Source organism: Hemicordylus capensis, chromosome 3 (genome assembly GCF_027244095.1).
Source record: "Hemicordylus capensis ecotype Gifberg chromosome 3, rHemCap1.1.pri, whole genome shotgun sequence".
NCBI classification, from domain to species: Eukaryota; Metazoa; Chordata; class Lepidosauria; order Squamata; family Cordylidae; genus Hemicordylus; species Hemicordylus capensis.
Window position 1 is genome coordinate 85,989,708 of NC_069659.1, and position 27,003 is coordinate 86,016,710.

The 27,003-nt window shown below is 40.8% G+C and overlaps 3 protein-coding genes across 7 annotated transcripts in view; 1 reads left to right on the forward strand and 2 right to left on the reverse strand.

Moving 5' to 3' along the window:
- The window catches only part of LTN1 (listerin E3 ubiquitin protein ligase 1), a 59,344-nt gene extending 40,668 nt beyond the window's left edge, over positions 1 to 18,676 (reverse strand). Inside the window, exons 1-9 of the mRNA XM_053309508.1 lie at positions 18,506 to 18,676; positions 15,563 to 15,766; positions 14,679 to 14,777; positions 14,067 to 14,297; positions 13,480 to 13,532; positions 11,419 to 11,599; positions 8,478 to 8,651; positions 5,600 to 5,790; positions 4,813 to 4,960 (exon numbers count right to left, since the gene is read on the reverse strand). Coding sequence (XP_053165483.1) covers positions 4,813 to 4,960; positions 5,600 to 5,790; positions 8,478 to 8,651; positions 11,419 to 11,599; positions 13,480 to 13,532; positions 14,067 to 14,297; positions 14,679 to 14,777; positions 15,563 to 15,766; positions 18,506 to 18,547 — 1,323 coding nt within the window. The 5' untranslated portion in view covers positions 18,548 to 18,676. The remainder of the gene's footprint in view (positions 1 to 4,812; positions 4,961 to 5,599; positions 5,791 to 8,477; positions 8,652 to 11,418; positions 11,600 to 13,479; positions 13,533 to 14,066; positions 14,298 to 14,678; positions 14,778 to 15,562; positions 15,767 to 18,505) is intronic.
- Positions 18,677 to 18,693: 17 nt separating this feature from the next.
- The window catches only part of USP16 (ubiquitin specific peptidase 16), a 50,886-nt gene continuing 42,576 nt past the window's right edge, over positions 18,694 to 27,003 (forward strand). Inside the window, exons 1-3 of one of the 2 annotated variants that reach the window (XM_053309510.1) lie at positions 18,694 to 18,834; positions 23,322 to 23,413; positions 26,763 to 26,809. The gene's annotated coding sequence lies outside the window, so the exon portion shown is untranslated. Of the gene's footprint in view, positions 18,835 to 23,321; positions 23,414 to 26,762; positions 26,941 to 27,003 lie in introns of those variants that run through there. The other variant, XM_053309509.1, reaches the window with a different exon arrangement.
- RWDD2B (RWD domain containing 2B) lies at positions 20,143 to 26,913 on the reverse strand. 4 transcript variants are annotated; one of them, XM_053309517.1, is made up of 6 exons: positions 26,775 to 26,886; positions 25,857 to 25,971; positions 25,314 to 25,551; positions 25,154 to 25,221; positions 23,046 to 23,405; positions 20,143 to 20,581 (listed from the first exon to the last, which is right to left on the reverse strand). In XM_053309517.1, the coding sequence occupies exons 3-6, from the start codon at positions 25,518 to 25,520 to the stop codon at positions 20,347 to 20,349; spliced, it is 870 nt and encodes a 289-aa protein (XP_053165492.1). In that variant the 5' UTR covers positions 25,521 to 25,551; positions 25,857 to 25,971; positions 26,775 to 26,886; the 3' UTR covers positions 20,143 to 20,346. The 4 variants fall into 4 exon arrangements, with proteins under 4 accessions (XP_053165492.1, XP_053165493.1, XP_053165491.1 ...); XM_053309518.1 differs by having other exon boundaries at positions 26,671 to 26,788; XM_053309516.1 differs by having other exon boundaries at positions 26,633 to 26,788.

Sequence of the window (27,003 nt, forward strand, 5' to 3'; positions counted from 1 at the left end):
TCCCTGGTGTCTGATGACTAAAAAGATAGATAGAGCTGGGTGTCATCAGCATATTGCCGACAGCCCACACCTACGGATGACATCTCCCAGGGGCTTCATGTACAGATTAAGCAGCATGGGGGACAGAAAAGATCCTTGTGGCACCCCATAGGCTACAAACAGAAGGATGGATAGGAGACGCTGAGGGAGTCTTAGAGACTTGAGTAGTCTCTGAGTACTCATCATAATCCAGGCTATGTATAGGGAAGCCTCTGAAACAGTGTTCCCTAAGGCGTGTGCACACTCACAAGTTTTTTTTATGTCTGCTCAGTAAATTTTAGATCCCACACAGGTTGAATCAGGAAGGCCCCATTCTGAATGCATGTGTGCACACACTGCCTTGATACTGCCGCCCAGAACAAAACCCATTCCACACACAGATGAAAAAAATTAGAGAGAACACACTACTCAGAAAGTGGAGCCCGATGGGTAGTAGTAGCAGAACCCATGAAAGATTCCAAATTTCTCACTGGGGATTTTTCTTGTGGAAAAGAGGATGTCTCTCGAGGGGAGAACCCTCCTTCTACTCGAGTCAGACTAATCTCCTTGTGCCCAGCGAGCTGGAGAGGCTTCAGGTGAAGATTCTATGATGATTGGTGACATGGGCTTGGTTGGGGTCATCAACATTGTCGATATCGGTTTGGCTACTGTAGCTTTCAATGTCAAGCACGGAATCCATGAAATTGGTGGAGGCTTTCAGCATTGAAGTCAATGTCTGGGATGATCCCTATGTCAAGGGTCTCATGGAGTCCAAAGCTGAGCAATATCTGGAGTTGTTCTGAAAGTCTGTTGCTCCTTTGGACCACAGATGGCAATGGTGTATGCATGGATTTCCCCGAGGTCAATGCCAATATGGGAATTTATTCCAACATCAACATTGAAGCCTTGTTGGGAGCAGAGGCGTATCTAGGGAAAACAGCACCTAGGGCAAGCACTGAAATTGCACCCCCTGTCCAAACATCTGACAACCATCTTTCAGATAACTTTACCATAATATCAGCTGAAAAATACAAGTCAAGCTTGTTAATCTTTTAATATTTCAAAAACTATTTAGCAGTAGATGTAGCCAGACCAAAAAATGCTGGAAAACTACAAATTTCAGTATTCTGGGGCTCATGAAATATCCAAATACTATGTGGAGGTGTACTTGGAAAACTAAACAGAAGTGCCTGTCTAATTCTCTACTATGCATTGTAGCATCACTATTACATAAGTTTTAAAAATAAATGGAGAATTTGACTTTCCCCAGATACTCTGAAAATAATTAAAGGATATGTAAACTGTTTCACTGCTTGGAATATATTCTAGTATTTCAGAAAGGCAGTTCAAATGAGAGAAAGGGAGCAAGAAACTCCCAGTGGGCCTTAATACTAAGGATTTCACACTGATCCAAAGACAAACAACATTAATAGCCATATTATTAAGACATCACATTTAACTCACTTATCACAAGAAGCAAAGTAAGAGCAAAAGAATACAATCCTAGCTCATAAGCTTCAGTTCAATATTCACGAGCCCTGATTCTCTGTACATAGTGCCAAACTGGATATGTGTACAGTGAATTATACTAATTTTTTAAAAACAAAAATTCACCTGTAGCCCCTTCGGGGGGCTTCCTAAAGGCTGCGGGGTGGGGGAGTCTGCAAAGGTTCCCCCTCCCCCCGCTGGCCTCTAGGGCCTCGCAGGGACCATTTGAGCATGTGCGGTGGACATTTAAAAAAATATGTTTTTAAGAAAATTGCCACTGAAAACAAAATGGCTGCTGTGTATGCTCAAATGGCCTCTGTGAGGCCTGGCATGGCCTAGGGCCTCACAGAGGCCATTTGAGCATGCGTGGTAGCCATTTTGTTTTTGGCCGCCATTTTTTTTTAAAAAAAAATTTAAGTGGCGCCCCCCTTCAAGTGGTGCTCGGGGCACGTGTCCTGCCTGCCCCACCCTAGTTACTCCCCTGTTTGGGAGCTATCCAAGTCCAGTGGCGCTTAGAGCCTGAAGGACTCGACGAGTCAGTTCTATCGTGCTTTCTCTTCTTATAGTGTTGGTGTCGATTTCATTTATCAACGGATGCAAGTTTTTAAAATGATGAGTCCCCGCAAGTCTTCGTCTGTTGGAGGTTGAGGCACCGAGCTCAGGGAGGTCTCCAATGTTGACCTTAAGCCCAAGGGTCGAAGATCGTCCAACACTGGTCTCATCTATGTCGATGGGCTCAGCACTGGAGTTGGGGGTCCAAGTGTGGTCTTATACAGTGCCACTCCTAGATGGAGTGCCCTGCTCTTACGTGTCTGTTTCAATGAGGACAAACAGATTTTGCAGATGCCCATGTTATGATTTCACTCCAGACAATTAAGCACTTGACCTGCCTGTCAGAGGAGGGTAGTGTCCTTCTACAAGACTTACAGAGCTTGAAAGTTGTTGTGTTTTTTAAGTCAATTAGAACCAAATTAGGACTCAAAGAAGGAGAAATCTTAAAGCTGAGCCACAGTCAGAAAGCCAGGAATCTGACCAATAAAAACAAGTTTGAATAAATAGCCAAAAGAGTAGTCAAGAAACAGTCCAAAGGTCAAGCCAAAATAATAAACCAAATTAGATGTTTTTACAGGAACCAGAAACAAACAGAGCAAATCCTTCACGATGCAACAGGCACAGTGGTTGAGAAATAACTGAGGAGAAGGCGCTCTCTTGCTGAAAATAACAGTCAAGCCATGCACCCGATTCTGCGGAGTTAAAGAGCTCCTCATGGAACACTGGAATTCTTCCATGGGGCTAATGAGCAGGCACAGAATCCATTTTGTGAGGGAACTGGATCACCTCAAAGATCAAGCAACTCCCAAAATGAAAAACTAGATGGGAAAGATGCTGCAAATTACTGCACCTCTGAAACTATCCGGTTACTAAAATCGACCCAACAACTATAGTAGAATAAAGGATGTGTGGAATATAGTTACATCTTATCAAAAGAACAAAAATGACATCATTTGCCCTACATATTTGAATTTAAAGTTAAATCTGGTAAATCAGGACATGTGATGTCATTTTTGTTTTCTTCTTTAGATAAAATGTAATTCTATTCCACACATCCTTTATAGTTCACTATAGCTAGAGAAATGTATATGAAATACACTTTCTAATATTTTTGCATGATCTTAATTCTCTCTTTTTCTTAACTTAGATAATGGATAAAGGTGATCCATTATAACATAGTATACTTGAACTTCCAAAAAGCTTTTGACAAAGTTCCCCACCAAAGGATCTTGAGTAAACTTAGTCAGAGGATAAGGAGACAGGTTCATGTGTGGATCGGTAACTGGTTGAAGGACAGGAAACAGAGAGTAGGAATAAATGGACAGTTTTCACAATGGAGGGAACCATAAGTGGGGTTCCTCAGAGATCAGTACTGAGACCAGTGCTCTTTAACTTGTTCATAAATGATCTAGAAGTTGGGGTAAGCAGCAAAGTGGCCAAATTTACAGATGACACTAAACTATTTAGGGTAGTGAAAGCCAAAACAGATTGTGAGGAGCTGCAAAAAGGTCTCTCCAAACTGGGGGAGTGGGCAACAAAATGGCAAATGCAGTTCAATGTAAGCAAGTGTAAAGTGATGCAAATTGGGACAAAAAACCCCAACTTCTCATATAAGCTGATGGGATCTGAGTTGTCAGTGATTGACCAGGAGAGAGATCTTGGGGTCATGGTGGACAGTTCATTGAAAGTGTCGACTCAGCTGTGAAAAAGGCTAATTTCATGCTAAGAGTCACTAGGAAGGGGACTGAAAATAAAAAAATGCTAATATTATAATGCCCTTATACAAATGTATGGTTTGGCCACATCTGAAGTACTACGTACAGCTTTGGTCACTGTATCTTAAGAAGGATATTGTAGAACTAGAGAAGGTGCAGAATAGGGCAACCAAGATGATCAGAGGCCTGTAGCACCTTCCTTATGATACTAGGCTATAGCATCTGGGGCTCTTTACTTTGGAAAAGAGGCGACTAAGGGGAGACACGATCGAAGTGTACAAAATTATGCATGGAGTGGAGAGGGTAGACAGAGATACATTTCACACACACACACAAACACTAGAACCAGGGGTCATCCCATGAAACTGAAGGTCAGGAAATTTAGGACTGACAAGAGGAAGTACTTTTTCACATAGCACATAATTAATCTATGGAATTCTTTGCCATGGAATGTGGTGATGGCCACCAGCTTGGATGGCTTTAAAAGGGGCTTAGACAAATTCAAGGAGGACAGGTTTATCAATGGCTACTAGTCTAGTGGCTGTGGGCCACCTCCAGTCTCAGAGGCATGATGCCTCTCAAAAACAGTTTCAGGGGAGCAACAACAGGCCAGATGGCATGCACATACCTCTTGCCTGTGGGCTCCCCAGGGGCATCTGGTGGGCCACTGTGTGAAACAAGATGCTGGAATAAATGGGCCTTGGGCCTGATCCAGCAGGGCTGTTCTTATGTAATGATGTAGTAAAGTTATTTGCCAACATTTAGACTAAAATTTAGAATGCTGAATAATGTTTTGTGAGCACAATAAAGGGGGGTCAATTTTCACCAATCCCCACCTTCCTTTTGCGGCCTTCTATGTCTCCCAAAAATATATCCCTGTGAGTCCTCAGGGACATATTTACAGGAAGAACAAAGGGGTATAGAGGGAAACAGGGAAACTGGTGAAAACAACCCCAGCTCCATTCGGCACATGCAATATTAGTCTGGATGTCAGTCATTACATTAACAGCCTGATAGTTATTCTTAAAAAGATAAATACCTGATCATTTATAAGCATTTCTTGTATCTTAATTTGTTCTTTTTCTTCACCTGTGTTCTGTAGTATTGTAAATCGTAAACATTCCATAAATGCCGATATGATTGCTGAACATTCTGAATGGCTAGCCATAGCTCTTTCGGTCAATAAACTATATAAACACAAAATAAGAAACAAAACAATCTTCATTACTGGCTTCAAGTTAAAATGTGATTTGATTAAATAATGTAGTAATAACTAATTTTACATAGTACTATAAGTGATACAAGAAAATCAGTATCAAAACCAATAATGTGGGGAAACAGGAATTCAGAAACCCAGAACAGAATTGATGAATAAATAAAAATATTAATATTTTTAAAACATTCATCAGCTACTGGGGTGGACAACCCAGCAGTAGTGAGTGCAAGTAATCCTCCTCACTCACTTTCCTAATCCAGCCTCCCCAGAAACTGCTCGAGAGTCTCAGGAACAGCATCAGATGTGACATGGGGGACTGCATTTTAATCAGGCCACCTCCTTCTCATCTTGGAAGTTGTGGCCTCTAACATAAGCAAGACTGAGCAGAACCAGACATCAGGACAGCAAGCCCCAATATGGGTCAAACTGCTGTGTCATGCAGATTTGAGCCAGTGCAAAGCTACCTAGCAAAGCCAGTGCATAGCCACTCATCACAAATTCCTTGGATACAAAATGAGCCATGCAAAGCAAGCCAGGAGTTTATTTCTTCTTTGTTACCAAGCACACAAATAAAGAAATTCTTTAAACAACAAGGACTAATGGTTCATACCCTTGAATTATGGAAGTGAAAAGCATTCTAGAGTAGTCAAGATTTGGTTCTGCAATGCCATGAGGTAGCTTGCTAATGAACGGCAAGATATTGGGATAGATAACAGTAGCAAGACCTCGTCCTCCTTCTCGAAGTACTGTCCACAACTTTGGCAGGACCCCCTTTTTCATATTCACATGACTCCAGCAATCCTACAAGACAATACAAAATGCAGAAGCAATTCAAAGGATACTGGCTGGCTTCGAAAGAGCTCTCTAGCAGAACATTTTGTCTAATCAAGGAGTATCTACCTCTGTTGCCAGATTTGGCTTTTTTAAAGCCAAATTTTGGGTTACGGCCCATTTGACTCACGAGTATACCCCTGAGGTTCTCTACCTGGATTGCTGAAAAAGAAGCATACCACTCTCCCATTTATTTATTTAACATATTTTATACCACCCAAAACTTACGTCTTTGGGATATTTATCTAATAATTTAGATAAAGATCAAACACTCTTCAGTATAGTTCCAACTTAGTGAATATTACAAGTCTTATCTATCTATGTATCTATCAAATTTATATACCGCCCAAACTTTCATCTCTGGGCAGTTAACATAAAACAATTAAAAAACATATAAAAAGTTAAAACAATTCAACAATTTAAAATCAACCACAAAATTAAAATTTTTAAAAGCTGAGAAAGCTTGGGTAAAAATATGGGTTTTCAGATGTTTTTTAAAAATTGCCAGAGATGGGGAGGATCGTATCTTAGTAGGGAGCTCATTCCACAATCTTGGGGCAGCGACCGAGAAGGCCCGTCTCTGTGTAGCCACCAGACGAGTTGGCGGTAACTGGAGATGGACCTCCTCAAATGATCTCAGTGGATGGTGGGGCTCAGAGTGGAGAAGACGCTCTCTTAAATACCCAGGGCCTAAGCCGCTTAGGTTTATAAGTTATAACTAGCACTTTGTATTTTTCCCGGAAACCTATTGGCATCCAGTGAAGCTCCATCAGCAGAGGAGTAATGTAGTCTCTCCGAGATGAACCAAAGACCAGCCTGGCTGCCGCATTCTGAACCAACTGAAATTTCCGGACTACATACAAAGGCAGCCCCACATAGAGTGCATTACAGAAGTCAAGTCTGGAGGTTACCAACAAATGTACCACTGTTTTGAGGTCACTGATCTCAAGAAACGGGTGCAGCTGGCGTATCAGCCGAAGCTGATAGAAAGCACCCCTGGCCACTGCCTGATGTCTCTTACAAGTCACACACAGTTACAAGGACACCGTTCTGATGTCTCTTACAAGTTGTAAGAAAGCTCATGTTGGGTTCTGCTCAGTCTTTTCTACACTTAAGATTCATTAAAGTTGTTCTGATGTCTCTTACAAGTTGTAAGAGACATCAGAACAACTTTAATGAATCTTAAGCATAGAAAAGACTGAGCAGAACCCAACATGAGCTTTCTTCACAAGGACTGGAACTTGTAAAATGCATGTTTGCCTCTCTTTGTGGTTATCATTATGGGCTGGTTTTGACTTCAAATGTAAGCGTCAAGAGTGCGCCTGTAGGGATGTCTTGCTTCCTGTCATGTCTCTTTATTGTGTGGAGCAGGCTACTCATCCAAATGAACATGATAAAGGGACATGCCGGGAGAGTGTTCCGCACAGGAATCCTGAGGGACCCATCCCCTTTCTAATCATGTGGCCTGCTAAGGTATCATCCATACCGGTCCTATGATAATCTTATTCTTTTTGTCCATAAAAGCTTTTAGAATTGCACCAAATGAGTTCAACACTATGTGCTCTCACATTGTAACAATGGCTTAATTAACACAGAACTGAATTCACTTTCTAGTTAGAGTATTTTGCAGATTAATCAACAGCCCAGTGATAAAACTGTTTTTCAAAAAGAAACAAATACAACAATGAATTATCATCTCTCCATACTTTTATTCTTTAGGACCAGCATGACTATGCTTTTTTCAACTACTGATCTTCAACAAGTGCAATGGGACCCACAAATGGGCCGTACCCCAACCTGAGAGGAGTTGCAGCAGTGGCATCTGTTGTTAAGGTTTGTTTGTTTTAGAAGACCAGAAGCAAAAGGAAGCAGGTGTCTTGTACCTTAAATACCCATGTAGAAGAATGTATTTTGGTAGCTCCAGCTTTTTTCATTCCTGTATGACAAGTTGCATCTACCAAAATTCCTTCTTCTTTGTAACTATTGAAGACATAACAGTCCTGTTCTTCCTTGCATCTGTTCATCTTAGACAGAAAAGGAAGAACATGGCCATGTGCGATCAAAACATTAAGTGGGTCTCATGTTGCAGGTTGTAGTTCAAGATGACTCCTGAGTCAGTTGAAGATAATCCACTGAAATTCATAGAAACATGGGGAGCTGCCTTCTACCGAGTCAGACAATCAGTCCATCTAAGCTCAGTATTGTCTACACAGACTGGCAGCAGCTTCTCCAAAGTTGCAGGGAAGGATCTCTCTCAGCCCTATCTTGGAAATGCCAGGGATGGAACTTAGAACCTTCTGCATGCAAATGCTCTTCACACAGCGGCCCCATCCCCTAAGGGAAATATCTTACAGTGTTCACACATGTAGTCTCCCATTAAAATGCAAACCAGGGCAGACTATGCTTAGCAAAGGGGACAATTCATGCTTGCTACCACAAGACCAGCTCTCCTCTTAGAAAATTAATCTTAGAACCATCTACAAAAAAAAGAGAGAGTAAAATCTTCAGAATTTTTGTGCATTGGTTGTACTGGAGAAAAGCATGCACTGGAACCACATTTCTGCCTATCAGTTGAATAATAATTCCTTTCAGAGAAGTACAGTTTGAAAGGTGAACAAGTCCCTGAGAAGTGGAAGAAGTGCAGCTTCTTGCATTACCTCAACGGTAGCAAGTACATGAAGTGAAGCCTCCCAGAGAGCAGGACATACAACAGCATCACTGTCATCAATACTGAGAAGAACTGCTGGACAAACTCTTGATGCTTCAGTTTTCATAGACTCAGGAATGTGCTGGCAAAAAGCAGAAATCAGCTCAAAAAAAGCTGAACGAACCTAAAGTGGAATAGAAACCAGGGGCAGGGAGGAGGGGGGGGAAAGTCAAGCAATTACTATAGACTAATAGTGAATAGCCTCTATTTGAAAATTAACCACAATGTCTGAATTCCTAAGTGCTCTTGTACAATGGTATACAGCAGTCTTGGACTTGTTTTATAAAGGTCAAGCAGACTATAAATTCCTAATACACGGTTTTTGGCAGAGTTTTCATTTTCTGTTCTTTAACAGCAACTACTCAAACCACTTCAGAAATTATTTCAGGTTTCAAAACTGGCTTGTCAAACAGCAGAATATTGAGCAGGTAGAAGGGAAGATACAAGATGAGATTTAGTTCCAAATTAAGACAACAGGAGCAAAGTTTGAAACTAGTTCATATACAAGCTGCAAGACATGCAACTGTTTTTCTTTATAACAAAACAAGTTCAGCTTATTAAATACATAAACCAGGAACATACGAACTGCCCTACAAGTAAGGACTCCAATAAAAAAATTGTAGTTTAATAAACTTACTAATACTACAAATCACAAAGCACGTCATCTGGAGCAATTGCTCTGAGTTCTAGAGAATGTGCTTTGCAGAATGCAACCAAGACTAAGCTCAAGAATTTTGCAACCTTAGAAGACAATGACGTTATTCACACGATACGAGCTGCCCAGGGTAGCCCAGGCAGCTCGTGTCATCTGGAGCACTGGGAGCCCTCCAGTCCTGGCTGCTCCAGACCCGAGTAGCCCAGCTCCTGTAACCAAACTTATGGTTTGTCCTACCACAGTAGGTGATAGTGTGCATGATCGCCCCGGGTAGCTGGACTCCTGACCGTCCCGCCACCATTTTAGGCAGCAAGTCAGGAGGAAGGCGTGGCCATGAAGAGTGGCTGCAGTACTAAGTGCAGCTGCTCTGCTGTTCGCGCGCTGCATTCTGAGTCTGTGGAGGACCCACCGTGAACTTCCCCCTCCCGCCAACAATCTGCTGTTCATGTGGGTGCACAAGCAGCAGAGTTATGATAACTCTGCTGCTCATCTGCGGGGAGGCAGGTATGACCCTGTTTCCCTGCAAGCCCTCCTGATGGCCAGATAAACTGGTCGTGTGCATGACTTTAATGTATTGGGGGTGGGGATGATATTCAACAGTGCTCTCCAAGGTTCATAGCCTCATTGCTTAGATCTTCTACCCTGCAGCTGTAGATTTCATAATTCTATAGTGTTTTATCAATCAATCATCTTTAGTACAGTCCAAGACCAGCATAAGATTGAACAACAGAGCATGATTCAAAATAATAAAAACAGATTATGGAACCAGAAAACTATATTACTTTAAAATTGCTACTCTAATACTATAAAGCTATATTAAAATACTATAAAGCTACCACCCTTAGAAAAGAGGGTAGCTGTGAGATTATTAAACAGCTCTTTAAAAAAATTATGAGCATATAAAATATATAAAAGTAGCTGACCTGGTGCAGGGCCTTTACACCCCTAATTCTCCCTGTCTCTCCCACCCCTTCACCCCAGTTCATTCTCTCCCAGCAGCCGCTTTGGCCACTTCCTCTCCCCACCCGGCAGCCAGGCCGTTTTCTCTTGTCGCCCAGCAGCCAGCCTGGCTGTCGCTTTCTCTCGCTGGCCGCTCACCTTTCTCTCCCCCTCCCCTCATGATCATTCGCGAGAACTGCCACACATGGGATTAGCGACAGATACATTTAAGAGAAATATATATACATATATATATAGAGAGAGAGAGATGCAAAAGGTGGTGGCTAAAATGGAGCATGTGATATAAGACATCTATATAGGAACACTAAAAAAGATAATATACTCAGCAGTTTAAAATTATGCAGAGCTGATGACTAGCTGGGCAGTCATGACCCGGTGGATCCTACACGCTGCCACACAGAACTTGGCAGTGTTATACGTGAGGGCCGGGTCTTCATCCAAAAGCAGCAACTGGGTATAGTCATGGTTTGGGTGGCCAGGGTACGTGCAGAGTAGTGGAAATATAAACTTGGGCCGAATGTCTCTGTAAAAGGGGCAAAAGAGGAATCTATGTTCTGTGGTTTCTACCTTCCCTATGTCCCAGGGAAAAAGTCTCTCTGCAAATGGGATCTTTCTGTATTTGCTTTCCAATGCAGCAGAGGGAAGGGAATGGCAATGGGTGAGGGCAGAAGCCCTTTTATGGCTTGGTATTTCTAGCTGCAACAACAGGTACGCAGCGGGGGAGTACAGTGTTTTATTATCTACAGTTGTATAGATTCCTATTGCTTTTATGCTATGTCATGTACCCTCCTGTCTTGTTTATGCAGGTCTAGGACCATAATAAAGATGATTGAGTGCTCGCCAAACCTCAATCAAGTTAATAGATCCTGCCCAAGAAAAATTCTTTGAGGGCATGTGTATGGGAAACATCTGTATCAAAGGATAATCAACTTGGAATGCAATATATAGTCCAGTTGACTTTGACATGTTTTAGCAGTTCAAAGAGCAAAGTGTAGTAACAATTCTAGTACAGCTGGTTGTTGGAACTTATTTTTGTTACAAGAATTTCCAAGAGATGCTTTTTGATAAACACCATCTGGAAGAAGGAGGAAAAAAAAGGCCAGCCTTCAAGTAACTACAATAGAATAGTGTTTTTTTAAAGGAAAAATATTTTTAATTTTTTAAAAAATGGCTCAGTGCAGTTGGGCCATCATGAACAGCAGCAGAAGTGAGCAAATGATCTGTTTTTAAGGTCCACTCTGAAAACAAGTTCTAATGAGTACAAAATGATAAATACCTGGGGTGTTTTATGTTTGCTGTATTTCCAGAACTTGCTTTGAGACAGTAAAAGCTTAAGCTTCTCCTCCAAGCAACTATTTTCATTACTGGGCAACATACAAAGTAATTTTTTTAAAGCTAGCAAAGAACAAGTTAGAATTCGAAAAAATTTGGCTTCCCTTTCTTCTTCTGGCACAGTTCTGGGAAAAAAGAAAGAAAGAAATCAAAAAAAGAGGCTGTAAAGCTTTACAGTTCACTCATTAGTATAACTTGCATATTTGGTTTTACATGCCCTGGTAAATTAATAGCAGAAGCTTACACACAAATCCAGCTTTGAATGGTGCAGCAGGGAAGTAACTTGCCTTGAGAGAAAGAGGTTGCTGGTTCGAATCACCAGACTATGGGAAACACCTATATTGGGCAGCAGTGATACAGGAAGATGATGAAAGGCATCATCTCATACTGCGCGGGAGATAGCAATGGTAAAGCCCTCCTGTATTCTACCAAAGACAACCACAGGGCTCTGTGGTCGCCAGGAGTAGACACGATCTCAACAGCAGAACTTTACCTTTACATATACATTAAAGAGATGACAACTCATTTCAAATATAATTGCCAAAGCCTCAGTGAAAAACACTATAGCAGATTAAAGCCTTTGTCTCAAAGCAGCTCACATGAGGGGGAAATGCTGAATCATCCCTGGCGAGCTGCCTGGCTAGGCTTCCCCTAAAAGCAATCTATATTTCTGGTAGAATTAAAATGCTGCCACCACTACCACACCCTCTTATCAATGGAGCTTGAACCTCCCTGGGCTTGAGGTAGAATCCCAGGGGAAACGCTCTTTATTTTGCTATTGAATAAATACAAAAAAATCCTTCCAAGTGTAAGCTTACATGGGATGAGAAAAACTGATAGTTGCTGAGCACTTGAAGATGTTTTTGCACCAGAGAAATCCCCCTTCTGCCCCCAGCTCTTCCTGAGTTAAAAACCAACTCTGAGAGGCTTGTAAAAAGAACGAAACAAAATAAAAACCCCAGTTTTATTCAATTACTACAGACTGCTTCCATCTGAGGCTTCTAGCTTTCTTAGATACACTCAAAAATACTTAGTAGGTTACAAAAATAGGTTGTCTTAGGCACGCTTAAATGTTTATAGAGTCCTCTGCAATGCCCTAGGTACAGTGGGCGTAGGCTAATGTTTCTTATTACATTACAGGTAATCAATAATAGAACAGTATCAGGAATATGCAAAAGCACACACATACAAAGAAATATAAGTTCCTAATGCACAGTCTGACTAAACAAACTGTTCCCTACACTGAATTCCCTTTTCCTTGAACTCACCCAATTCCTGATGAGAATCAAGCTTCCTGCAATCCTTTCTTTTAAGCACCTACAGTGTTATTCCATGAGATAAACCTCCATGCTGGCTTCGACCATGAGGGAACAAAACTCCATTGCCCCTCACGAAGCCTTTCCACAAGTGCTCCTCTCCAACAAAGACTGCCCTTCCCAGAGTTCCCAGCAACTGTTCTCTAGGTTGCACCTACCTGGTATACTGACTGGCCGCCCTGGAGTTCACCAGCATGTCAGTCAAGACAAGGGTTCACTCCCTGTTAACTCTTTAGAGGGAGGGGAGGCTGATCACTACAAACACCATTAATGATACAATACCTAATTGAAAATTTATTTCGGGACATGATCACCAATGTTCCACTCTCATGTTCAATTGAGTATCTAAGGCTGCAATTCTAAACGCACATACTAGTGAGTAAAGCCCATGCTACGCATATGCAGCAGCCATTTGCATGGTCACCAATACCATGCTGACTACACAAATGGCCACCATGCATGCACAGCGGCCAGATGAGAGCTGTAAGTGGGGCAGCCTCTGCAAGGGATACCGGGAGGTGTGCTGCTGTTCGCAGAGGTTTTTAATATTTAAGATTTAAAGAAAAAGAAAAAGAAAAATTAAAGAAAATTCTTATCTTTACGCATCTATAGAAATTAATTAAAAGAACATGGTTTGTTTTTTAAAGAGAAATACTTGAGGTGTAATTTTTTAATACAGAAGTACATACTGTGGGTCGCTTAGTGTATCTGCCGTTTCTTTCAAAAGATGATCTTGTAGCACCTGGATATAAACAAAGAATTAATGTCCTTCAGTGGGAAACACACAGGCACAGATGAAAAACAGGTAATAAAAGTTACAGAAACAATCAGCAACATTTCAGTTATTTTCAAACTGTAAATAGTTTTGAGATTAATCTGAAAAAGGCAAATATAAACAAATTAATCTGGAATAAATAAATTAACACACATATGATTCCAACAGCAGTTGTATTTTCTAACATAGAAATGTCATAGATAAAAGCTATTGATAGCACCAGCTACTATAAAGGCTAAGTATTAAAAGCAATTTGTGAAACATAATTAGAAAAATCTATGGCACATCCTCTCTCTCGCCATTAAATCAAATTTAGATCATAAAATAATCCACTTTTGTGTTTTTGCAGAATCTTGAGAATTAAATATAAATATAATCCATATTTGAAAGAATGAACATTTTAATAATTGGACTTTTTCTGCCTAGGAAGACAGATCTGCCTCAAGACAGAAGGTCACTTGTTTAAAGCGTTAAAATGGCCATATAGGCATGAACACTCACATTTAGGATTTCATCTTTGCAAAACACTAAGGCTTCAGGTTGTTTGCTTGGCGGAAAAGCTTTTTCAAACGCTTCTTTCGCTGCCGATGCTGCAGGAGAGTAAATATCACATTGAGCGATCAGCCAGTATCCCATAAGATTTTTTAGATGAGGAGCCAAATGTTTCTTAACCTTCAGAATAAGTTGCTCAAAAGCTTGCTGTGTTGCTTCTCGGACCCGACGATCATGATCCTGGAATAAATGTTCAAAAGTGTATGCACACAAGAGAGAGAGATAAATACACATACATAGCTTAAAGCTCTGGGTTTATATCATAGATTGATTGATTGATTGATTGATTTATACATACATACATACACACACACACACCCCTATTTCTGACATCTAAAAATTATGGCACACAGACAACAGCAATGCAAGTTTTCCGATGCTGCTTTAAAACATGACTCAATCAGAAAGCACAACTTTTATATCAAGTTTTAAATATTCTTCAAAATAACCCTCAAAAAACACAATTGTGTTTTGTACTTATATATGATAATTAATATGGTAAATTCTGAGAGGAATAACCAGGTCAATTTTTTGCCATAGCCTATGAGTTTCAATACTTACAATAGAAATTTTACAATAAATTCTAGGCCAGTAAGGCAGAACTCCTTTAACAATCTCCGTCTCTCTCTCCTTACACATTGTCCCAAATTCCTGCATAGCCTAAAATAAAACAAAGAATTAACCAGATTTATAGCTGACCATTTATTAACCTTTCCATAGTGCTAGATAACAATGTTACAAGACCCAATAGGGGGGGAAAGGTCACCAAGTTCAGCAACTATGGCACAAAGATAATTTCAGCTACATTGAGTAACCACACAACAGTCTACGATGCAAATGTATTTGCTTAAAAATGAAAGTGGCCCAGTTCAGATGATGATCTAACCATAGCCTCTTAGGATCAAGAACATGACCCAAGCAGTATTTCCTTTAACAAGGATTCCCAGATGTTGATGACTACAACTCCCAGCATCCCCAGCTGCAATAGCTTTTGCTTGGGGATTGTGGGAGTTGTAGTCAACAACATCTGGGAATCCCCGTTAGAGGGAACACTGGACCCAAGCCTCCCACCTCAACGTTGTTCAGAACCATGACATGTCATCTTGATTTATCTAAACAGTGGCCCTACAGCTCATGTGAACCTAGTGAATGTGGTTTAACTCTCACTTACAAGCTAGGATGTCAAATCACTTTCAAACTTTGGTTTAACATCCCAGTCTGTAAGCCAGAGTTAAGCCACAGTTCCCTGCTTTGAGTGAGTAGAGGAGGGAGAGGGAAAAGGGAGCATGTTGTCAATACATTCATTGATTTTAATAAGTTGTCCTATAAGTTAACTGATCATCAAAAACAATCCAGTGACTAGCACCTTCCTCAAAGTATATATTTTCTCATGTTTTCTGTCTAAAGATCCTTTATGATGAACATTTAACAGCAGTACAACCTACCTTTAATTTGGTTGTGACATCCCTTTTGGAAAGTTTCCGCAGCACCATTCGAAAATCAGCATCTACAAGACTGTCTATTTCTTCAGCTCCTTGAATTGCAGGAACATATCCGAGGTCATTTGGAGATGAGCCAAAGCCGATGAATCCAGGAACAGTTCCTTGTTCTTTGGCAAGAAGTTCTGCTGCTCTCCCACTGCTAGAGGGCTGTTTTTAAAACCATGAGCGAGAGTGAGAGGGAACTTTGCAGAACATTTCTAAAGTTTAAGTTTACTGAAAACCTTGCTAGAGTCCTTTTTCTGTCCCATACCTTCAATTTTGCATTTCTGACATGTGGGCCTAAACACACATGTTCATTCTAATTATCAGGATTGGCTGGATGTCCTGCATAAACTAATCCAATTGACCAGATACCAGCATATTACTATTCTATCCTCTAACTCAGTGTTTCACATCGCCTTGCGTTGTGGTGGTACCAGATTTGGTCTCAGAAGATAGTGCTGGGGGACTACTGCTCTTGCTCATAGTTGTTGGCCTTTGGGCCACCACAAGATGGGGTTTCATATTGTCCCATAAGCTTTTCAACATCTACATGAAACTGTTCAAGAGGTCATCTGGAGGTTGGGTTAAGGTGTTATCAGTATGCTGATGGCACACAGCTCTTCCTCTTATTTCCTTCATCTCATCACAGGGAGGTAGTAGACACTTTGAACCAGTGCTTGGAAGCAGTTTTGAGAAAGTAGGTAAACAAACTAAAGTATAATGCAGACAAAATGGATGTCCTGTGAATTGGGTGTGCTGTTATCTTAATTGCTTGTGTTAGATTTATCCTGGGCAGCTGCACTCCCCGTGAAAGGCAAAGTGTGTAAATTTGAGACTTCTCCTGGATTTTAAGAGAATGTCCCTAAGTTGGCTGTGACTACAACAGTTCCTGCCCAGCTTTGGCTAATGGACCAACTGCAGCCCCACTTGAAAAGAATGAACATTGGCTTCAATGACTCATGCTCTAATTGCATCTGGACTAGACTACTGTAATGTTATCTACATGGTGCTGCCTTTGAAGTAAGTTTGGAAGCTTCAGCTGGCACAGAATGCAGCCTTTAGAGTACTGGTTGGGGTGAGGTGGATGGCCCACATAACACTGATCCAGCATCAACTGCACTGGTTGTCAATTCACTTCTGGGCTCAATTTAAATAGTAATTATTATTATTATTACATTTATATCCCGATCTTCCTCCAAGGAGCCCAGAGCGGTGTACTACATACTTAAAGTTTCTCCTTCACAACAGCCCTGTGAAGTAGGCTAGGCTGAGAGAGAAGTGACTGGCCCAGAGTCACCCAGCTAGTCTCATGGCTGAATGGGGATTTGAACTCGAGTCTCCCCGGTCCTAGTCCAGCATTCTAACCATTACACCATGCTGGCTCAATGTTGGCTTAGGCCTTGAAAGCCTAACCCGGTCTGCGGGGCTGAGTTAATTTAAGGACCACATTCTCCCATATGAAGTCTCAGAGGCCCTACTCTCAGATTTGCCTCCAGGGGAGGTTCAGTTGGTAGGTACTAGGCACCATGTTTGGTGGTGGTGGTGCCCCAGCTTTGGAACTCTCTTTCTAGAGAGGTTTGTGTGATACCTTTCTTGTCTGCTTTTAAAAGAAAAGTGAAAAACTTTTTTATTCTGCCTGGTGTTTTAAAATAAATGGTTTTATCAAATAAATTATGAATGGTTTTTACCTGTTGCCCCTAGTAATTTGTTTAATACATTTTATCTATCTATCTATCTATTTAACTATCAATCAATCACACATGCTATTTATTGTGGTATGTTGCTTGACTCGTTAGCTGCATTGGGTGACATGAGGAAAGGTGTAATGTGAATTCAAATAATAAATTAATGAATAATTTGATGGAGAAAGGCAACTGAACTTTCAGAGAGTGAATATATTTGACAGATTTCTATTAAGGTGTGGATGACTCCTCAGTCATGGTACAGTAGTATCCACATGGAACTTGCCTCACATAAATATAATCATAGCTTTGTACTTTTAGATAATTAATGGAGAATAATTGCTACCCTTGGTTCTATCCTTTCACTAAAAAGAACTAGACTCCATATTTCTTTACAAATATGTAATTATAAGAAGGAAAAAATACTAATTCCTTTACCTTACTCTAGTCTCTTTCCAGTTCTCAGCTTGTAAGTACAACTAATTGGTATATGTTGCTTTATAAACCACAATGTACATTTATGGTGCCATATACACTATTGCATAAGATAAAAATCAGCATCCCAAGGCAAGACAGAGGAGAATCAACTGCGTCACAAATAATGTCCCTTTAGGTTGTTCAACACAGCAGTTTCCACTGGCCAGGCTACAAACCATAAAGTTTCCTGCAGAAGTGCTGAAACTGAGACGCCAATATAGATTAAAGTGTTTTGTTTCAGTCTGCATCTCAGAAGAGTGTTCAAAGGCCCAATATGTCACTCCCCCCACCTTTTTTTGTTTGTTTGTTGTTGTTCTCTCTCTTTCACTTCTTGAGTATTTTAGGCTGTTTACATATAAGGGGAGGACTTAAATGATTGCACTCTGGTGGTGGGAATAGGATGCCAGTAAGGAGGCAAAGGAGGCCCAGGAGCCCTGCCCAGGACCAACTCCTTTGAAACTGTCCTTGCTTCCCAGGTTGGCTGGGGAAGCTGGTTACTGTTTTGATAAACCTGGCCGAGGACAAACACGCTGCTGCTGTCCAAAACGTGACAGCGAAGGGAACAAGCCGTCCATCTAGGAGGAACGGAAGAGGGCCGATGATCCTCCTGGCCAAAGGTGAGTGGGAGTGGGGGGGGGGAGGAGGCGGGCAGTCAACGAAGGATGAAATGCGTGAAATATCATCAGCCTTGGACTCATCGCGACCCTGTCCCTGGCTGGCAGTCGTGGTGGTGCCTCTCGCTTACCCGCACGTTGCCCTTCGTTCGCTGCTTATTCTTGCCTCCCATGGCGGTGGCGTGGTGGCCGCCGCGCCGGCGGCAACGATGTTAGAAGCAAAGCAGCGGCCCAGCAAAGGACAGCTGCTCCCGGGCCCGGGAGGAGGAGAAGAAGGAGGAGGAGAGCCCGAGCTTCCGGGAGAGCCACGGAGGAGGAAGCAAAGGACGGAGGCAGCGCGGAGAAGCCGCCGTGGAGCTGAGTCTCCTCCCCCTTAAGCCGCCGAAAGCGTGTGTGACCCCCCGCTGCTGCATATTCAGTTCAAAAATAACAATCACCTCCCTCTCCCTCTTTAATTAAGGTCAGAGGGCCATCCTATTTACGTATTATTTATTTTTCTGTGCAAACCGCGTTGCGAATTTGGGTTGATGAGCGGGATATTAATATTCGTAGTAGTAGTTTTATTTTTGTAGTTGTTGCCGTTAAAGTCTCTCGCGCCGATCACTTTGTACAGTATGAAGTGCACGTTGCCCGACCGTGGTGTTTATGAGCATGTTTTCTTTTTGAGCTTCATAGATTTCTAAATCTTCTTTCCATAAAAGTTCAAAGGGGCTCACAAGAAACTAGTCTACGTCATAACGTGCCTTGTTGGGCTGAGAGAAGCGCCTTGCTCAAAGCCACATGGCTGAAGCTGTGCATGGAGTTGAACCAAGATGAGTTCATCTTACTTTCATCGACATCTACCCACTGCGGGCACGTTCAGACGATACTCGAAGCCAGCCGTCGTAACCCCGAGGGACGAGCGTAGGCATACACACTGTCATCTAATCGCGCTAATACTTAAGTAGTCGCCATTTAAGAGGCGAACCTTTTTACAGTATTAAATGATGGCACACCGGCACTGAGGGTGTGTGTCGGCACACATTCCTGCACTTGCTGAACTGGGACAAAGTATAGTCGCACAGAACTATAAACATACACAAAAACACCCTGCAATGTTCATTAATTGCATAGCTGGGGGGGGGGGTGTGAGTGAGCTTCTACACATGCTAAATATGAATGGTTCACTCATCTGCCCCTCTTCCCCCACCCGGAACGGAGGGAAGACATATGCAGTCACAGTGTTCATGTTTTTATTGCATGTGGCTGGAAGTATCGTCTAAACTGCCCCTTTCTGAAACCCTTAAATAACACTGGGTTAATTTGAACAGCACCAGGGCTCAGTCTCATGCAAGCTCTAATCCTTCTGTGTCACACTCAACAGGCACTCTGAAATAGAGGCTGGGGGGATCCAAATAAATAGGACTTTTCATAGTTTGGTAAACAGGAACTAGACAGGAAGACTGAGTAGCCAGAATGTGTACGCTCTCACACTTGTTACAGTAGCCATCTCTTGGCTATAAGTGTATGGGACTTCCCCACCACCACCACCACTATGACCATTGTGGCTGTCAAAATATGATTACTAACCCAAATTATATAGTGTTTTTAACGCAGAAAATCAATCTTAACTTAGTGGTTTTCAAACTTTTTATCCTCTGGGAATCCTTTACACATTCGTCAGTTGTTTTTCAGAGAAACTTGTCCTCTCTTACTTGATCTTACTGAAGAACCTTAATAAGTATCCAAAGAAGCAGGTTGGTCAGAGGGAATAAATGAGATGAAGAAGTCACCATGATTACTTTTAATCTTTGTTATTCAAATTAATGTAATTCCTATAACCTGAGCTTGTTTCTGCACTCATGATCACATATAAAAGAGTAATGCTTCTAGTATCCTTTATTATTATTATTTTTAAGAAAGTCATAAGGAAAACCATGAGTGACAAACTATTATTTCATTTTCCATGTGATTTCTCTCTTCCCTTGCTGATCTATTGGCCTTCAACTCCAAAGTACATTTGAAAAACATCAGCACATCCATTTTCAAGTAAAAAATGATACAATTGTCCCAGATCCATGTGGTTTCCTCTGGTGCCATGTGCATCAAATATTTTTTCTTCAAAAGCTGAAAACTTCCTTTGTTTCTCCATTTCAGCTTCAGTCCCTTCTAACCTAATGTCTTCTCTGTGACGAATTAAAATTCGCTGCCATGATAATCTTCTTATTCTAAACACAGTAAGAAAATCACAGATTCAGAAAACACAACAAACCCAGTCCAACTAAAGTTAGTCTACCAAATCCACCTTAATCTGACAAATCAAAGTGCTTGAGTGTGCCTAACTGTCATCAGTAAACTTAGCAATAGCAAACTTAGTCGCAACTATAGTTGTACAGGTAATATAATACACAAAAAGTTACAAGTGAGAGGTGTCTGAAGATTTACTTATGGAGTTATATATCAGAATGTAAAAGAGTAAAGAAAAATCTAGACAAGGTAAGAATCCCACCCCCAGGACAATTGTAACTAAATATAATAATATTTCCAAATAAATATATATTCCTCTCAAGTGTTCTGGTCTTTACTTTTCTTCGTATGAATATAATTCAGGAAAGGGAGGCCCAGCACGAGAGATACCCAGTTTTATAATGTGGATTCGCCATGCTTTTCATGGGTGCAGAGTTTATACATAACTATATCTGTAATTACATATACTGTATCTATATGTACGGTAAGTATGGGTCTCATAGACCAAAGAGGGGACTAAGAGTTGAATAACACCTTTCAACTGGAAATAACCTGTTGTATTGGTTAAAGGGAGAGATGGAAAAAGTGGAATATACATCCCTATACAATTCTACTGTTTGATAGTTGATGAAGACCAAAAACCATCTGATTATAATTTCAGAATATATGTATAATTGCACTCTCCGTGTTGCCACAAGAAACACTTCCACAATAACAATATTATTAATTATTATTATTTATTATTATTATTATTTAGATTTATATACCGCCCTTCCGATACAGCTCAGGGCGGTTCTTAACATGATAAAAACAATTAAAAACAAATTAGCAATTAAAATCAAACTATTAAAACACAATAAAACCAATAAAACAGCTAAAAGCCCTGAAAATCAGGGCAACAATACGCAATACGCTTGCACCTAACTTAACTAAAACTTGAAGGTTACTTCTGCCATCAAGACCTTGGATTATAGCATCACAGAGCCAAGTCAGATATACAGCATCATGTGAATGTATACTATTACGACAGGTGAAACTCGGAAAATTAGAATATCGTGCAAAAGTCCATTAATTTCAGTAATGCAAATTAAAAGGTGAAACTGATATATGAGACAGACGCATTACATGCAAAGCGAGATAAGTCAAGCCTTAATTTGTTATAATTGTGATGATCATGGCGTACAGCTCATGAAACCCCCAAATCCACAATCTCAGAAAATTAGAATATTACATGGAACCAAGAAGACAAGGATTGAAGAATAGAACAATATTGGACCTCTGAAAAGTATAAGCATGCATATGTATTCAGTACTTGGTTTGGGCCTCTTTTGCAGCAATTACTGCCTCAATGCGGCGTGGCATGGATGCTATCAGCCTGTGGCACTGATGAGGTATTATGGAAGACCAGGATGCTTCATTAGCGGCCTTCAGCAATTCTGCATTGTTTGGTCTCATGTCTCTCATCCTTCTCTTGCCAATGCCCCATAGATTCTCTATGGGGTCAGGTCAGGCGAGTTTGCTGGCCAATCAAGCACAGTACATTGTATACTTTTCAGAAGTCCGATATTGTTCTATTCTTCAATCCTTGTCTTCTTGGTTCCATGTAATATTCTAATTTTCTGAGATTGTGGATTTGGGGTTTTCATGAGCTGTACGCCATGATCATCACAATTATAACAAATTAAGGCTTGACTTATCTCGCTTTGCATGTAATGCGTCTGTCTCATATAGCAGTTTCACCTTTTAATTTGCATTACTGAAATTAATGGACTTTTGCACGATATTCTAATTTTCCGAGTTTCACCTGTATATTATTATTAAGTAAATAACCCTCCTTTCCATTCCAACCCACACAATACCCCCGATCAGTGTTTCTCATTACAAGGTCCACAAGCCAGTGGCAGATCTCATTGACCATTACTGCCACCCCTGACCAATTGTTTATTAAGCCTGTGCAAAACTTTGTCTGAATCTAAATACTCCATAGCCCCCCAGGCTCCTCACAGAAGTGACTGTGACCCAGTACTCTGGACATCTGTCCACCTCCCTGCCTCTTGCTTCCACTGCATGAGTTATCCCTGTCTCTTTCGCTAGGAAATGTGGAGAAAGTACAGCCACAGCTTTCCACTGTATTTCCATTTCCTCGTGAGGAAATGCAGTGAGACACTGTCAGTTTCAGCATGCCCTCTTTTCTGCCAACAGAATGAGGGGATATGGACATAAATGAGTTCAAAATATGCTCGTAGTTTCTTGCCAAAAGCAACCAGGTTTGGTTCGTGCTGAATTACAAGGCTGATTTATGGTACTGGAATTATATAGTTGTCAGAACTAGAGTAATAAAAGCATTATAGTTACAGGAACTGGTTACAGCAACACTGAAGTTAGCTAATCAAAAGTGCAAACCCAAGAACCTTAAGTGCAAGATATAAACCATGTGAAACAAACCTTGCCCAGAACTCCTCACACATGCTTTGTGGGCCTTCTGTACAAATAATACCTGGTTTCCCAGGCATGCTGAATCCAGAAAGAGAGAGTTCTTTAGCCCAGTCAACGATATTCTTTCTTTTTTGCTTGTTATATATGTGGTGACTGTAAATCCAGAGTCTAGTGAAAATATCTTCTGATTTCTTAACACTTAATTTTGTCATAGAGGACAATGGATCCTTGCTGACATAACCCGTGGCATGATCTTTAACCCATTCTCTTGCGCTTAATATGCAGACCTCACCAGCGCAGTGTTTCTTCAAGAAGGCTATGAGATCTGCATTCAGCTGAGCCTGCTGCATTCGGCTTAAGGATGCAGACCTAAGGAGGTGAGGGGAAAGATGACATCACTTGGAATATAGATGGAATGCAAATCAAAATGGTTGTTCTAGGTTCTAAAGGTAAAGTGTGCCATCAAGTTGATTTTGACTCCTGGCACCCACAGAGCCCTGTGGTTTTCTTTTGGTAGAATACTGGAGGGCTTTACCATTGCCTCCTCCCATGCAGTATGAGATGATGCCTTTCAACATCTTCCTATATTGCTGCTGCCCGATATAGTAACAGCGGGGATTTGAACTGGCAACCTTCTGCTTGTTAGTCAAGCATTTCCCCGCTGCACCATTTAACCCTTTCCCAATGAAAACAGTGTAACTGAAATGTATGTAACTTTGACTGGACAGTATCATTTTTTTATTTCAATTACATACCTCCCATCCCAAAAAGGTTCAGAGTGATTCACAATCAAAAATAAAATCATTTAAATGCTGACATAAAACTCATCTAAAAATCCCTAAAACCACTTAGATTTTATTAAAAGCCAGTGTCAGTGTTTATGAGCCATATTTGCTTTTATGAGCCATACTTGCTTTTGTTAAAAATATATGAGCGCATACTAGGGAAGAAATAAAATCTGCAGTATTTGCAGTTAAGAAAATATTGTCTACAGATTAAACATATACAGTAATAAACATGTATTTTGAAAAACAGAGATGTTGAGGTCATTCACACAAGCAAAAACTGGGTTCTACCTGGGTTTGGGAGCTGTGTGTGTTCCCAATTGTAGGTTGTGTGGAAGCAAGGTAAGGGTTCCTCCTACTTTGCTTCCATACAATCACTTCTACCCAGGTTTTCCTCTTACTGTGCTATTAATAATAATGTGATAAAAGTAAAGTAAATTTGTGCCGTTGAGTCGGTATTGACTCCTGGCGACCACAGAGCCATGGTTTTCTTTAGTGGAATACAGGAGGGGTTTACCATTACCATCTCCCGCACAGTCTGAGAAGATGCCTTTCAGCATCTTCCTATATTGCTGCTGCTTGATATAGGTGTTTCCCATAGACTGGGAAATATACCAGTGGGGATTTGAACCAGCAACCTCTTGCTCCCTAGGCAAGTTACTTCCCTGCTGCACCATTAAGTGGCTATGTGGTGAAAGGGCAAGGGGGAACCCAAATCCTTTTTCTGTTATGCAGAGAAGCTCATGAGATGATAGACAGATGGAAATACTACCTGAAGATAATTAGCTGGAATATTGAAAATGGTGCTGATCAAAATGTCATGCTGACAGCTGACATTTTGAGACATACACATTTATAAATAAACATGTATGTTTATGCTGATGGAAAAGAAGACCTTTTGTGGAACATAAGTAAGCCGACATGCAGTGATTTCCTCTTAAACCAAGTATACAGGTTGGAATCTTATGAAGTAAAGAAAGGAAGGTTTTAGGGATAGCAATAATCAGGAGTTTAAGATATACATAAACTCTCTTACTCCATATACTGAACAGCTGTGTTGAATAGTGGAAGCAAATTGATTACATTTATACTGATATCTACCACTGATGTGGGTACATATGTGGCACACTTTAGTCTTAGAAGTGCAGATTACTGACCCTGCAAACATGTATAATTAAGTTTCCCTTCGACTGATCCTGATTTACATACTTGAAATCTCACTGCAGTTATTAGGATCGTTATACTGCATAGGAAGGTTAATGTTATGTAATGCTATTACAAACATAGCAAAATTTAACTTTTATCCACTCTCTCCATATGAAAACACAGTACCTGACAGTAATTTCTGGAAGAACAGCTGGGTATTTAAACGGGAAAGCGCAAGATAAAGAAAATGGCATCTAGAAAGAGAATTTTAGAAATTAAAATTTAGGTTACTAAAAATCTATTCTCAAATACTATATATCTTTATTTCAAAACAGAAGAATATTACCTTATCTCCATCAGGAATTTCTAACTCTAAATTCAATATAAACTGTATTTTTGAAGATGGCATTTCTAAACTACATCTTTCAACACGATCTTTCAATTCTGCTAAAGCCAGTTGGTCAGTCATCTTAAATTCATCTTCATTAGGAAACATACTAGAAAGCAAATCTAATTCAGAAAGTTGTAGCTCAGCCTCTTCCAAATTGTTCATCTTGTATATGTTTATGTGATTCCTAAACAATCTAGAAATAAGCAAGAAAAAGGTACTATTAGTATACAGCCAGCAGCTTCTACTGATGCTGGCTGTATCTCATGGAAAAAGATAGAATACCCAAATTATTTCAGAACTATGCCATTCATTTTATTTTGTCAGTGGACAAAATTTATAACGACAGTTTTCCACCAACATGTACCACCCCCAGAATGCTAGTCCTATGTATGTTTATTTATTTTGAAAGAAACCACCATTACTTGAGTGATGTTCATTCCCAAATATCTTCATAGGATTACACATTCAGCCCTTTATACTATGAATAGTGTGGCTTACCCCAAATAAGCTTGCTAGGACTGCAGCTTTAATCAACTTGCCCCATTTCAGGTTCTGAATAAGAGCAGATTAACAACACATATATCTCTTTGGCATCAGAATGCATCGACTGAAACTGAACAAAAATCCTCAGTTTAGCAGTGACTCTCAAGAGATAGCCCAAATAAAAAGATCATACATATTGGTCCTATGAACATTTCCTTGGAAACAAGTCCCACTAATTACAATGGGATATTCCTTAGCAGTGTGCTGGAATCAGTATAATGTAAATAACTTTGTTATTTAGGTCAATCTGTTGCAGAAAAAGCAATAGTCCTATCACACCTTAGTTTCTGCTACAATAAATGTGCTAGAGCAGGATCTAGGTTGTTCATCATGACTAACTCCCACTGAAATTAATGGTGTTTAGGTTAGCCATCTCTTTTCGATTTCAGTGGTACTTAGACATCATGACTAAGTCTGGATTCAAATCTGGATCTTGCTCAATGTCTTCAAAAAGTGCCACAAGACTATTAGTTTTGCCTAATGTAACCAAAAAGCAATGTCTGGTGATCACTTCCAGTCCAGTGTAAGTAAGTAAGTCTTACTAAGGCCAATGGGGCTTACTCCCAAATAAGACTACAATGGATTGCAGCTTTGGAATCATGCTGCACACGTATACATGTACCACGCAGAGCGTGCAATCCAATCACAAAAGTTTACTCGGGAAGTAACTACCACCGAGTTCAATAGGGCCTATTCCTAAGTAAGCGTGCCTAGGGCTCCAGCCTTCTCACATCTGACAGCGTCAGAACAAAGTTCGACATTGATTGACTTATGCAAATTAGAGAGGGTGTGCGCATGTTCTCTCGAGATGGGCTCTGAATTGGTCCGCAGACGCCATCCTAATTGTCTTTGCTTTCCCAGCAGTCCGCATACCGGAAGTTCCTGAAGCGCAGACAAGCCACTCTATGGTAAGGTGCTGCTGTTCACGAATTGACAGCGACTTTTCGTAGCAGGCCAGGACATTCTGGTAGCCGTAAAATCCCAGTTCAGAGCCGGAGATGTGTCGTAAGATATGTAAATTCAGGTCCGTTTTTCTCAGGTAAGGAGCGCAGGCCCAGCGACGATCTTCGGATTTTCCCACCGCCTGACCGGGAGCCTGTCT

Excerpts from the sequence above, each read along its gene's own strand:
- RWDD2B (XM_053309515.1), bottom strand. The coding sequence starts at position 25,520 with ATGAACAATTTGGAAGAGGCTGAGCTACAACTTTCTGAATTAGATTTG. Across the intron at positions 25,222-25,313 it reads AAATTCCTGATGGAGATAAG|ATGCCATTTTCTTTATCTTG; the intron begins GTAATATTCTTC and ends TTCTCTTTCTAG. Across the intron at positions 20,582-23,045 it reads TGTGAGGAGTTCTGGGCAAG|AATAAGAAGATTATCATGGC; the intron begins GTTTGTTTCACA and ends TACTGTGTTTAG.